Source organism: Carassius carassius, chromosome 11, assembly GCF_963082965.1.
Source record: "Carassius carassius chromosome 11, fCarCar2.1, whole genome shotgun sequence".
Taxonomy (NCBI): Eukaryota; Metazoa; Chordata; class Actinopteri; order Cypriniformes; family Cyprinidae; genus Carassius; species Carassius carassius.
Window position 1 is genome coordinate 8385009 of NC_081765.1, and position 13547 is coordinate 8398555.

Genomic DNA, 13547 nt, shown 5'->3' on the forward strand with positions numbered 1-13547 from the left:
ATAATATATTAAATATATATATATATATAAAATAAACTCTTGGTGGGGCGGGGGCTCTCACTGGCGCCCCCCAGCTGTTTGCGCCCTAGGCGACCGCCTAGTTTGCCTATGCCTAGAAACGGCCCTGCCTATCCTGATAAGGTGATGATGGCATTTAATGCGCTGCACTTGCCTCAGATGCAGACAAAACACCGATCTCCTTATTCGCTGGCCAAAAACCTTGTTAACTCCATTTGAGCTTGTTTTTATATGTTAATTGCACGTGTCTGATACAACACAAGCAGTGTTGTTTAATTATTGATTTTTCTGCCTTTTCTCCCCCCCCCCCCCTCGTATTTTAGCAGTATGCCATGAAACTTTTATTTGTCAAAATCCATCAGACATCATATTGTTTGTATTTGGATGCTTAAACAAAAAAAAAAGCTATGAAAAATAACTCGTATATTATACTCGTGAGGCATACTTCACAAAAAGCATGTCGAGTTTTATTGTCAAACTCTCTTGTTTGAGTTTTGTTACTCTTCTTTGTGATTGAGCTTATGTTTTAATTAAGCCAGCGATTTAATTAAGCTAATGATTTGAACTTTAATGTTTTCTCAGTGCCGCTGGTGGTCTAGTTGTGTATCAGAAGGCTCTTGCTGAGGATTTAACTAAACTGCAGTGGTTGAACGGTGGTGTTGATCTGTCTTCCTTCCCAGAGTTCAGATTCCTTGGTGTGTAAATCTCTTTGCTTAGTTTCAGACTCCTAAAAGTGTTTAAAAAAACAAACAGTGCATTTGACTAAGATCCCTTTTTGTATTTACAGAGCCTGATGAAGCGTCCTCTAAGTACATTTCTGTTGTCCCCTCCTGTAGAATCTTGTGAAAGACGTCTACTTAATGACTTGTCTTTAATCTGTAAAAGTGAACATTTTGTGAGATTTTTTAATTCTATGAACACACATGGGGAAGAGAGCATAGCTTAGCTGTGAAATAAATGCTTGTTTTCTTTTCATTATGATTGTGAACGCTTCATTTGAGGGAACTATTGATGACTACCAGTTCGTGAAGTTCATTTTCCACACGGACAATAATAAGAGGAGAACAAAGATGGCGACGTCCCTGCTCAGGTTAGGACGACTTGGATCTGTCAAGGTAACAATAAACTGATCTGGCCGTATTTCTACGAAGATGGTCTAGAGATGCTTTGTTAATGTGCATGAAGTGCCTTTTGCGTAAGATTTTGGTGAAGACACGTTAAATCAGGACTTGAATCTCTTTCCGTTATAACTCAAGTAACGTTAGTGCATTGATAAGCTTCAGGTCTGTAAATTATTACATAAAGAAATGTTTCAGGATTAATAATATGCCTTTCTGTGTTCACACAGTGTCTCCTGCGTGAGGGCTGGAGCACACCTCGGACCCCTTTTGTTGCAGCTCTCTGTACTAAAGGGGACGTCCCACCCAAAACAGCAAAGGCTTCAAGTAAGAGTAAAGGCATGCTTTTTCTTTCCATACATCCTTAATGTCCTGTTTGTGTGACGTTCACAAACTATGGTATAGCACTATAACTGTATACAGCTTGATTATTAGTATAAATAATATTTGTGCTGTAGGTGATTTTAGCCATTTTGCACCTTCTGCCATTCTTAGGGCCTGTCTCAATACCCACACTTGTTGTCTTTGTACTTAAATAAGTATACATGACGTATTTCCTGTATTTAGCCTGTATAAGTGTTGAAGTGGGCGTGACGACTGCAAGGGTGTGTCAAACATGTGATTAGCTGATGAGACAGAACATTTGCACATTTTGATCTATATTTTGCTAAATAAACTAATGAATAACCTTTTATATCCTCCTTATATGTAACAGATGACCATTTTTGATTGTGATGCTTCTCTAATTAAAGGGATAGGTCACCCAAAAATGAAACTTATGTCATCATTTACTCACCCTCATGTCATTTCACCCAAAGGAAAATATAATGCTAACCAAGCAGTTTTGATTCCCATTCAATTCTGTTGTATGGACAGAAAAAAACAAAACAGGTACCTGTTTGGTTATGGACATTTTTCGGAAATCTTCTTTTATCTTCTACTGAAGAAATGAAGTCATTAGTGCAAATGTTTTGTAAAATACACACACAATACACACACTAACCTCTGCACCAGTGGTTCCCAACCATTTTCAACTCACGCACCACACAACCAAACATATATGTTTGCGCGGCCCACTGCAAAAAAAAAACAACAAAAGAACTGACCCCGCTATTGTTGGGTTAATAACTAAGTACTCAGAAGCTAGATTGTTAACTGTATTTATTGAATGAACTTGGGCTGTGAGATATGGTTAAAAAAAAAAAAAAAACATAGCGATTTTTTGATCAATTTTGCTATTTCGATTTTAATCACAATTTTGACGCACACAGCCATAAATAAATTTAGGATGAACTTGAAACATATTTCCAAAAGAAAACCAATTATAGCTTTATCAAAAAGTTGTAACGTCTCTAGAACAGACATAAGTCAAAATAATCACTATACTCAGGTGTTGAAATAGATTTGTTATACATTATACAGGTTCACACGTTAGCTGTGTATACAGTATGTGTATGCAATGTAGAAGCAGCAGAGAGAGCACATTATTGTAACGCGAAAGCACATTAAAATAATGCACAAGCACGAATCTCTCTGCTCACACGCAGATTTCCTTTGCTCAGTCACAAAACCAGACGTGCTTGCTCAGATACACGCTGCTCTCGCGCAGAGAGAACTAGAATGAACTGACAGTGAACAGAAAATAACTCGGCAGCGCTCAGCAAAATGGGAAACAGTCAGCGGAGCAAGCAGTCAGGAGGGAACATGTTGACAGCCATTTATGTTGAGCCTGTTGACAGCCATTTACGCATGTTTGAATTTATTGTTCTGTAGCATATGCAGCAAAAATATCTAAGATAAATTGGCGGTTTATTCTTAAACCAATCAGCGAGCTCGAATAGTGGAAGCATAGTTACAGTTAATTTTTTTTCTGTTATTTAATTATATGAAATATATTATTTATTTTAATAGTAATTGGCGACCCACCTGCAATACCATCGCGACCCACTAGGGGGCCGCGGCCCACAGGTTGAAAACCACTGCTCTGCACCAATAAAATTGTGCAGCACTTTATTTTTTGCTACCATTTTGGGCCATTTGAGTTCCTGACCATGACGAATGATGGGATACACTTAGCTTCAAACAATGCTCTCTGAACTAGTATTAGGGATTGTGTGGGTTTGGTGTGAATTAAGGGCACTGAGGTTTTGGCATTTTTCAGACTTGGGACAGTCTTACTTCCTGTCACATGCTCTCAGGTGGCCAGGATCATAAGTGGGGGTATTTGGACATGCCCTTAGCCTCCAAAGACAAGTGCTTTCAAAAGCATCATACAGTGTGAGCCCATGCAGTTATATTAATTGCTTTCAAAAGTACACAAATTTACTCAAAATATGACTCTTTGGATTCATCAATGCTTTTACTATTGAACATGAAATTTTTTGAGAAATTTGTAGTACTAATGTGTAAAGTAATGGTTTTAATGCATTTTTTTGTGCGGTACATATTGAAGGGCTTGTCTTTTTTTATAATTAATAGCAGGTATTTATCATTTAGGCAAAAGAACACATTGTCATTTAAGAAAGCATTGTATTGGACATGCAAAATTTATACTCCCTTGAAAGCAAGATGATATTGGTATGTTTCATGGAATTATTTGTATATTTGAAAACTGTATATTTGGTAAAATATATTTTTTTGATCTTTAAATAGTACACTAGAATATGCACTACTACAAAAAATGTGGGTCTAGTAAGATGTTTTTGAGTGAAGTTTCTTATTCTCACTCTTTTTAAGTTCATTAATAAGATCAACATACAGTAAAAGGTAATGTTGTGAATTATTATGACAATTGAAGAACACTTTTTTTTAATATATATATTTTAAAGTTGAATTCTCAGCAGCCATTACTTCAGTCTATTGTTATTTTGTTTTATATTTTCAGGATTCTTTGATGAGTGGAATGATGAAAAAAGACAAAAATAAATGTTGTAAAAGTACACACGTCTTTACCATCACTTTTGATGATTCTTGCAGAATAAAAGTTCTTGCAGTATTTATATTATAAAATATTTATAGGAAAAAACAACATACTTACCCCAAACATTTTAACGGTTGTGTAGGTGGCCTCTAGAATTACAGACAAGGATTTAAAGGAACAAATCAACAATTTTGTTGTCACAAGGTCTTTAAATTGAATAATTGCTCGACAATGTGTTTGTTCATTACCTGAACTAGCCTGAAAAAAGCCTGTTTTATACATTCTTTCTACAGTCTATGTTTTTGCAAGACTTTATTGGTGATATGAACTAATTTATTGAAGCATAGCAAACAGATTTTGGTCTTTCCACATTCAGGCAAGCCTTAAAAGGGACTTTGACAAGATGTGCAAGGTTTTCTTATGGTTACAGTGAATAGGAGGGTTTATCAAATGTAATAAACTAAAATCATTCTCATGTAATTTATCCCATTTGCCGTTTCCTCAGCCATAGAGGTCGATGAGAGGGCTTCTCTTCTAGCCTACAAGCCTGCAGTTGCCTTCCCTTCTAAGCTGTCTGCCACAGGATTTCTTCCCACAGACATAGCTTTAGGTGAGTCTGAAACCACTGAGGCTGTGTCCACAGCCGGTGCTAATGAGACGACGGCTGGCTGTCTAGACGCTGATGCAGCAGCAGCTGAAGAGATCACTGAAGTCCCAGCTACTAATGAAGTCCCTACAGGAAGTGAAGCAAGGAAGGCCTTAGATGTTGAGGCAGAAGGACAGGAAGATGAAGACGATAGCTCTTCCTCATCCTCCAGTGATTCGGATTCAGACTCTGATTCTGATGATGAGAAGCCGGAGATTGAAACACCAGTAGAGTCTGGAGAGAAAGCAGCACCGAAGAAATCTCCTGGTCTGACGATCGAAGTAGATGTTGCAGATAAGGAAGCAAAGCCTGAATCTGCGTCACCTGGAGAAGCTCAAGAAAATCCTGAAACTGTGACTAAAGCAAAAGTAAAAGAGGCTCCCACACCAAGTGCTAAACCAGACGGATCAGATGAGACCCTTGTTGATCCTGCCCCTATATTATCTTCCTCCACAACTGAAGCAATTCCAGAAGTGTCCAGTGAATCAATTACAGCTGAAACTCCTGACAACACCGTTCACACTGCAACAGAAGTTAAAATAGCTCCAAAGGAAGAGATTGTTGTTGAAAAGGAACCAGAAATCAAAGCTGAAGCTGCTGTCAAAGTTGCTGCAGAAGTTGTCCCAGAAGTCCCTACAGAACCTAGCCCTGAAGAAGTAACCAAAACCGCTTCTCATGGAGAAGCTCCTGAGGCGCCTGGAGATGTAACAGCTTCACCTGAGGATGCATCATCCCAAACTGAGGCAGGAGCACCAGCAGCCCTTTCAGAAGAGCTGGTCGACCCTGCACCTGTGGCCGCTGATGCTGTGGAGGCTCGGGCTGACAGCAATGTTGTGGAGACACCTGAGGGTACACCACACATCCTTACTCCGTTTCTTTCTCTGGATCCGTCTCAGAAACACATTTCTCTTAGCATTTATTTAACGCTAATACCTTTTCATAGCATTGGGATTGCTTCTGCACGAAGGGTTTGCAACTTTCAATCTTCATTATGCTTTTACATAAAATTAGCTTTTCTTATTTAGTTATTTTATTGCCTATTGTATTTTCATTAAATTTGCATGACTTCATTAATTCTACCTGGACTGATGCTTCCTTGGGTTGAGGTTTAAAATGGCTTCTATGAATAATTAATTACTCACTTCTCCTTTGTCTGCTTTGTTGTATAACTCCTTTTAAAATAGTTCTTTATATCTAGAATGAAGTGTGAATGCCAACTTGGACCAGAAATATTCCCATTCCAGTGATACAATTGCTGGATGTAGAATAGTTGTGACTCGAAACATTTTTTATACATACAGTACTAGCTTTTGCTGTTTTGTTTTTTTCTCACATTCCTTTCCCTCTTTCTGCCCCTTATGAGCATCTGCACTCTCAGGGCTGATTTATATTTTGTGCTTGATGTACCCATCTTCTTCATTTGTGAAATATGGTTTGTGTGATCATGTTACACTAAAGGAAATATTGATGATATTTTCTCCATGCGAAGTCTAAAGTGTGTTGTGGTGATTCGTGAATGTGTGATGTTTGATTTATCAGTTTGTGTAGTTATGCTCTAGCTCTTTTGTGTTTTATTACAACTATTGGGTGATATAATGTTGTTGGTAAGAATTGAGCAAAAGAATAGAGTAATGTGGAAAGATCCTGTCTTTAGAAGCATCTGGTTTACTTTAAAGTTTGATTGACTCGAGCTGTAGTGGGTGAAATGGGAAATGACAGAGTAATTGGTACAAAGCTACTAGAGGCCCCTCGCACCTTTTTGTGTAAAGGACCCCCTGCGGATTGTAAGTGATTACTCTAACACCATGAAAGTGTGAAGATTCAGAACAGAAATCCTTTTGAAGAGTAAAGAATTAACAGGACGACTCTTCCTTCTATGATGACTTTGTAAAAAAACGTATTCAGTGTGCGGTTTATTTTTTACTTTTAATTCAAGATTACCTTTCAATCTAATAGAAATGTTCATTTAATTGTTCCTTGGGCATTGTACTCATTTGGGCTTTTTCCCTGAAACAACTTCTTGTCTTTCTGTTGAGAAAAGCACGCACATATCCCGGGTCATCACTGGCAGTGTGAAAGTGCAAAATCTAGCGACCCGGGAACAATTGCCGAAACACTTTACCCGTGTATTTGCCGGAATGGCAGTGTGAAAGGGGCTCAACAGAAAGACAAGAAGTTGTTTCAGATGCATTTTTTGATTGGTATTTTCCCCCAGTTCCTCATGTCTTAATTTCGTATATTATTGATTTCCTCAGAACAAGCCCCGGAGCCGGAGCCCGAGCCCTTTGACAACAGCACGTACAAGAACCTGCAGCACCACCAGTACAACATGTACACCTTCGCTGATGTGGACGTAGAGCTGTGTAAATACCGTCTGCCTCAGCCTTCCTCGGGCAGAAGCTGAGTCTGTGCTGCTGCTGCTGCCTTTGTGCACAACCCTGTTTCTTCCCAATGTTCACTGTGCTTCAGATGATATACTGGCAAATGGCAAGCTTTATGCTAGAATTCTCTTATTATGGAATTAAAATGATTTAACTTCAACAGAGTGCATCTAGAGTTATTTGTTGCTGTTGTCTTTTACATTATTTGAATGGTGTTAATCTCAATATACACTTTATTGTAATGAGTCTAGCTTTCCTTGACTTGATAAAGGAGGGTACTGTGTTTCTAACATTAAATTGGCAAATGGTTGAAACCCTGTTTAAGATATTCGCTGAGGGCGAGTCACTTCTCCTCCCTCTGCTTAGTTATTCATGAGCTGAAGGCCGTGTGTCCCCTTGCGTGGTGACGTAGCGCGACAAATGCGGATCCCGATTGCTGCAGCCGCTTGTCAGTGTGACGAAGATTGGCACCCAGGTAAGCTGTCACTCAAACTCGTCTTTTTCCGCTCACTGGCAATCAAGCTATCCGAGCGACACACAAAAAATGCCCGGGGCTGAGTGAAAGAGATAGTACTCTGTTAGGGGCTCACGGGACTTGCGTGGGACAGTCGAGCCAATATTCTCATAAAAACCTCTAGGAGGAGGGGAAATGTGTCGGATTTTTAAAAGACAGGAGGTTTGATAATAGCAAGGGCGAACGCTGAGTGAAGGCCCGGTTCAGTCAGCCCAGAGGATTGCTAGGCTAGACGACATGCTCAGGCCTAAATTAACAGCTTTAGAGTCGGCTTTTACACTAACAGTAATTTAAAGTGCACGTTACCGTCCTTTAAATTACATTTACGTCGAGGACCGCGCTCATGTTCAGTATTTGTTTGGCGCTCGCTGCTATGGCGACTCGCTCCGGTGTTGCTAGCGGGCTAATGCACCAGCTAACAGCGCCGGGATGGCGCTTGCTACTCTACACCCGCTGCTACATTATTTCTCAGTGCACATAACGTGAACATTTAGGCTGGACCGACGAGTGTTTACTTGTTTTTCACGTTTAGTCGGAGTCATTGGCTTAAACGAGCTGACAAAAACACGCTGACTGACTAACGCGTCGCAGTTTAGTCGTTATTTACATCAGCAACGCTTTAGCTAGACTTATTTTTTGTTTGTAAACCAAATTGTCAAATTGCTTCGGGTTGAGATTGGCTTAAACGTTCTTGCCATTATGTCAAGTTAGCGTAGTTTTGTTGGATAATAAGTATCATGTATGTAAATTGCTCAACACCAATGTTAAAGACACGAGAGAAACAAAAGCGCACTCCCAACAGCAGGTGTGAATCAGCACACACCAACTATATCACCATCACACCGTGTGATGGTGATATAGTGGGTGTGTGCTGAAGCATGCAAATGGCGATCTGTAGTAAATCAAGCTGGGTTTACATATCAATACATCCAGGCTTCCCTTTGCTAGTTTACTCCATGCATTCCCCCTTTGATTAGGTTCATTTGTTAAATACGAAATAAAGAAATAAAAAAAACCTATCTTCATGTTGGTTAAGATCAAAAGTGGTTTACACAGGAGTTTTCACTAACTTCTATATTGTTGTTTCTGTCAAAAACCTTTTTTGTTTTTTTTAAATGCATGTTTACTTTTAGGTCGCTCCCAACTGCCTGCCCTTATGATGCCCCAGTGTTGGCAGCAGTCACTTTGAATACGATGTCTGCCCATTCTGTGTCTGTAGACAAATATCAAGAGGGAGATCAGCAGGTAGGAGGGATATATTTAAAAAAAAAAAAAAAATCATACAATTAACTTGGGTTGAAACAGAACTAGTTTTAAATGCATTACATTTTCCCGTCTCTAATTTTCTCTTAATCTTTACATTTGACACATTTATATATATTTATATATATATATATTTATTATTATTTTTTGCTAGAAAACAAATCTGTAAAATCAGGGGTTTAAACTACAAAAGTTGCAAAATTAATAGAAATTTAAAGAACTATTAATACATTTGTTTGAGTTCCTGACATTGACGATCAACATTTAAACAAAATATATCATAAAATATATATAATTTTGTTTTATGTTTAATTGCTGTTAATGAGTCTTTGTGAGTACAAGTATAACTGTTGAAGTGTACAACTGGAAGTGATATAAAGTAATTGAGCTACATATGCTTAAATACAACTGTCAAACATATCGTTAGAACTAGTATATGAGATGTAATCCCTTGTTGCTGTTTTCTCTTGGATCAGATGCAGATCATGGAGCAGTCAGAGAGTGACCTTGAGAAGGGCTTTGCCAGTGAAAACACCGGAAGCTCCAGCAGCCCTGCATCCACTGAACCACAAACACAAATGGATGTCTACAAAGCCTGTATATATAGGTGACATGAGTGTCTGCATTTACACTTTACATTTTATAAATAGACATTACACTTAAAAATATATTTTTTACAAATTCAGCAAGGATGCATTCAACACATCAAAAGTGCCAGTGAAGACATTTGTAATGTTACAGAAGATTTCTATGTCAAATAAATGCTGTATTTTGGAATTTTATATTCATGTGGCAGTACAACAACTATATTCAACATTGATAAGAATTATTTCTTGAGGATCAAATCATCATATTAGCTGAAGGTGTTACTGGAACAGAGTCTTCTCTTACACATGGTTCTTCTCCTCCACAGACATCCCCTCTTCCCTCTCTTAGCCCTGCTGTTTGAGAAGTGTGAGCAGTCCACTCAGGGCTCTGACTGCGTAACCTCTGCCAGTTTTGACGTTGACATTGAAAACTTTGTACGCGTTCAGGAAAAAGATGGCAAAGCCTTCTTTAGTGAAGACCCAGACCTTGATAACTTGGTAAGAGATGTGACAGAAGGTGTTGAAATAGCTAATATTACTGTATATACATCAGCTTTGATCTTAACTTCAAACACTGACGAGTGTCACAATTGTTTCCTTTCTTTTAGATGGTCAAGGCCATCCAGGTGCTGAGGATTCATCTATTAGAGCTTGAGAAAGTTAGTGACCTGTGCAAGGACTTCTGCAGCCGTTACATTACCTGCCTTAAGACCAAGATGAACAGTGAGACACTTCTGAGTGGAGAGCCAGGCAGCCCATACTCTCCAGGCCATGACCAAGTAAAGGCTGTTTTCCTTGGATTTTAGACACTAACACTCACAGCGAGTACACTGGTGTAGTGTTCATATATTTATTCTTTTGCAGTTGTCCAATGCTTTCTCAGGTGTCCTCAGTCCCCAGGGCATTGTGGTGCCCTCACAAGGTCTTCAACAAGGCAGTGTTACAGTGACCACGGTCAACCCATCTCATGTGGTCACAGGTACATGTTCATCTGTCATTAGTTACATTGGGAGCTGCAAAGAGATATAATCATATGGCATACTTGAAATTTTGCAGATAGTTTGTATGCAACCACGTGACTGGATGGGATATAGTCTAATAGAAACCATGAGCACAAGATGAAAATAAACAATATTTCAGTGTTAGTCTGTAGACATTATTTTCCCGTAAAACTCTTTGTTTTCTAATGGCATTTATCATGCATTGCTTTATTATATGTAAAAATTTTGAATCTTATTGGCAACATTGGCTATTTGGTTGAAATGATGGTTTCTCTGGGGGAAAAGAAAATATAAAATCGTGTTTTGTGCAGGTAATACAGTATATCAGCCAGTGACTGTAGTCACACCACAGGGGCAAGTGGTGACACAAGCCATCTCACCTGGAACCATACACATCCAGAACTCACAGGTTTGGATGACACTCCAGCAGAGCACACACACACATTTACTCAGATCACGAGCAGACTCTCTGATCAGTGACTCCTTCTACTTCCTGCAGCTCCAGCTTCAGCTCAATCAGGACCTGAGTTTCTTTGGGGCAGATGACAGCTCACCTAAAAACAAGCGTGGGGTTCTCCCCAAACAGGCTACCAATGTCATGCGCTCCTGGCTCTTCCAGCACATTGCGGTTAGTTGGCAAACAAATGTTATAAAAGAAAGTCATTGCAGTATTGTTTTACCTGATATAAATGAATTAACACTTCACTGTTCACCATCTTTATGTAGCACCCCTATCCCACTGAGGAAGAGAAAAAGCAACTTGCAATTCAAACAAACCTGACTTTACTCCAAGTCAACAATTGGTAAGTCAATCCAGCAAGAACACGAAGTAGACAGAGACTCTGTTCCAGCTTCTCCGGAATTATTCTGAAGTTAACTGATTATGTGAAATTAACCACATAATCACTAAAATATGCTGTATACTGTAATAGAATTGTTCAGTAATATCATAAAATCATAAGCTTTATTCTTCATACTCTATCCTTTCATTATTGCCACATTATTATATTTGTATAAACACATCTGTCTTTCATTTGTACTTAAATTACCAAAGTAGCAGCCCACTTTGACAGCCCTATTTTAAATTCCTAATCTTGTGTTTTTATCTCCTTATATATAAAAATATTTTAATTAAGTTCTCAAATGCGGTGCATTTATATATTTTCTTGATAGTGTACTTGGGAAACTTGCTTCTGACGTCAGTCATTTAAGTTCTAAACGCAATAGTAACTAACAAAGCCAAATAATTATAGTGTGAACAATAAACCCAAGTAACTACATCTGAATTTAGAATGTATAGAATACTCATTTCTATTATGTCTTTATACATATGAAAACTGTTTGATAAATAAAACAGACCGTGAAAGTCAAGTTGATGTTGATCAGCTGTTGTGTGCATCACACATTTAAAATATTTAAAACTGTCAAAGCCATTCATTATAATTCACCACACACTGATCTATAATAGATTATATAATTCTTTATCATTGTTTTTTATTCTTCCATGCATAGCGAGGGATACAAAATATTGTCTTTTGGGTCTGTCCTGCAGGTTTATTAATGCTCGAAGACGGATCTTGCAGCCAATGCTAGATGCCAACTCCACAGAGATGTCTAAAGCCAAGAAGAAGAGCGCTCCGAGCCGCCCGCTTCACCGCTTCTGGTCTGACTCCATCGCCTCATCTGAAACCCAGCAGCTGCTCACAATGCCAGACGGTACCGCCTCAAAATAATATGTTCTCACAGCACTCATGCTCCAATATTAAAACAAAGTCTGTTTTCTTGGTTTTATATAACAGATTTTCCTTTACTGAGTTTGACAGTGAATATGTTGATTGTGTGCAGGTAGTATGGTTACAGTGGGGATGAACGTCGATGGCTTCCAGACGCTTTCATCAGATGGCGCAGCTCTTGCCATGCAGCAAGTCATGATGGGAGATCACAGCGAGGATGAATCCGAGGAAAGCAGCAATGAAGATGAGGCAGATTTGTCATCTGCTGACATGACCGGGCTGGGTTTAGATGTTAGTGAATAAGACACATGGACCTCAGGTCACACACTGCATGCTTACGTTTACATGACACTTGTGGCAAGAGATCCAGTCCCCTCTCAGCAAAGCTGATACTTGTGCACTACAAAAACAAAAAATTAAGAGTACTGTATGTTGGCTTATATGTTACTCACACAAACATTTAACAGAGAGCAAAATGTTACGGAAACATGCAGAGCGAGGAGTTGCATTTCTGCACCTGGTTTTATTGCATAGACCTGCAGGTGCGTGCACTTTTATATAGAGACAATTCACAAAGATTGCAACAGTAGAACATAGGGGAAAGTTTTATGTTTCTGTAGTGAATGTTAGTAATGGATTTCTTCTATATTAACTCGTTTGAATGCCAAGATTTTAAGAGTGTGTCGTTGTGCTGGTTTTATTCACACTGCATGTTCATGTTTTCTTCAGTATGCCACGCCTGTAGAGTGGCTCCAAGATGGAGTTCGAGAGAAGAGATGATTATTTTTATATGAATGTTGTAAAAAGTGTTGCTTTTTTTTCTTTTCTTTTTTTCTTTTTGTTTGTGTTTTATAGGGAAAATTTACTGTATGTACAGAAATGGTACTATCTGCCCTGTTTTCAGGGGATGACAAAGTTTTTTAGAAAAAGCAAAAAAAATGTTGGATTATAAACAATTTTTAAATATTTAAATTGGTTTTAAAGGAAAACACCCCTGTTTTTTCTTTTTCCACTGTTTTTCCCTCAACTTAGATGAGATGATATAGATTTTCTAAGCAGATAAAAATGATGACTAATGTGTGGCAGAAGTGCTCTTCAGTCACACATTATAGTGTGCGCTTCTAAATTCGTTCCTGTTTGGATCCTAAGGAATGAAGTATGCTAAGTTAAACGCAAGCATAGTGGCACTGCACTACAGCGATTGAGTGCACGCACTGAGATGGGAGAGGTACATATCAACTCATCTAAGTTGAGGGAAGAACATAGTGGAATATGAAAAAACAGTGGCGTTTTCCTTTAAAACTCACATACAAAATGCCTTACATATTCTTTTGTAAAACTATACTGCTGATAAGCACAGAAAGCC

At 38.6% G+C, this 13547-nt stretch overlaps 2 protein-coding genes across 4 annotated transcripts; both read left to right on the plus strand.

Moving 5' to 3' along the window:
• Positions 1 to 941: 941 nt before the first annotated feature.
• On the plus strand, positions 942 to 7243 carry LOC132152724 (histone-lysine N-methyltransferase SETD1B-like). Its single transcript, XM_059561568.1, has 4 exons — positions 942 to 1133; positions 1367 to 1469; positions 4562 to 5551; positions 6958 to 7243. The coding sequence occupies exons 1-4, from the start codon at positions 996 to 998 to the stop codon at positions 7104 to 7106; spliced, it is 1380 nt and encodes a 459-aa protein (XP_059417551.1). The 5' UTR covers positions 942 to 995; the 3' UTR covers positions 7107 to 7243.
• Positions 7244 to 7410: 167 nt separating this feature from the next.
• On the plus strand, positions 7411 to 13001 carry LOC132152723 (homeobox protein PKNOX1-like). Of its 3 annotated transcripts, XM_059561565.1 has the most exons (10): positions 8495 to 8842; positions 9337 to 9467; positions 9774 to 9945; positions 10056 to 10226; positions 10312 to 10426; positions 10760 to 10857; positions 10948 to 11076; positions 11175 to 11251; positions 12001 to 12164; positions 12294 to 12991. In XM_059561565.1, exons 1-10 carry the CDS (start codon positions 8717 to 8719, stop codon positions 12482 to 12484), a joined length of 1374 nt encoding a protein of 457 aa, XP_059417548.1. In that variant the 5' UTR covers positions 8495 to 8716; the 3' UTR covers positions 12485 to 12991. The 3 variants fall into 3 exon arrangements, with proteins under 3 accessions (XP_059417549.1, XP_059417547.1, XP_059417548.1); XM_059561566.1 differs by lacking the exon at positions 8495 to 8842 and adding an exon at positions 7411 to 7558 and having other exon boundaries at positions 10760 to 11076; positions 12294 to 12999; XM_059561564.1 differs by having other exon boundaries at positions 8489 to 8842; positions 10760 to 11076; positions 12294 to 13001.
• The last annotated feature ends 546 nt before the right edge of the window (positions 13002 to 13547 follow it).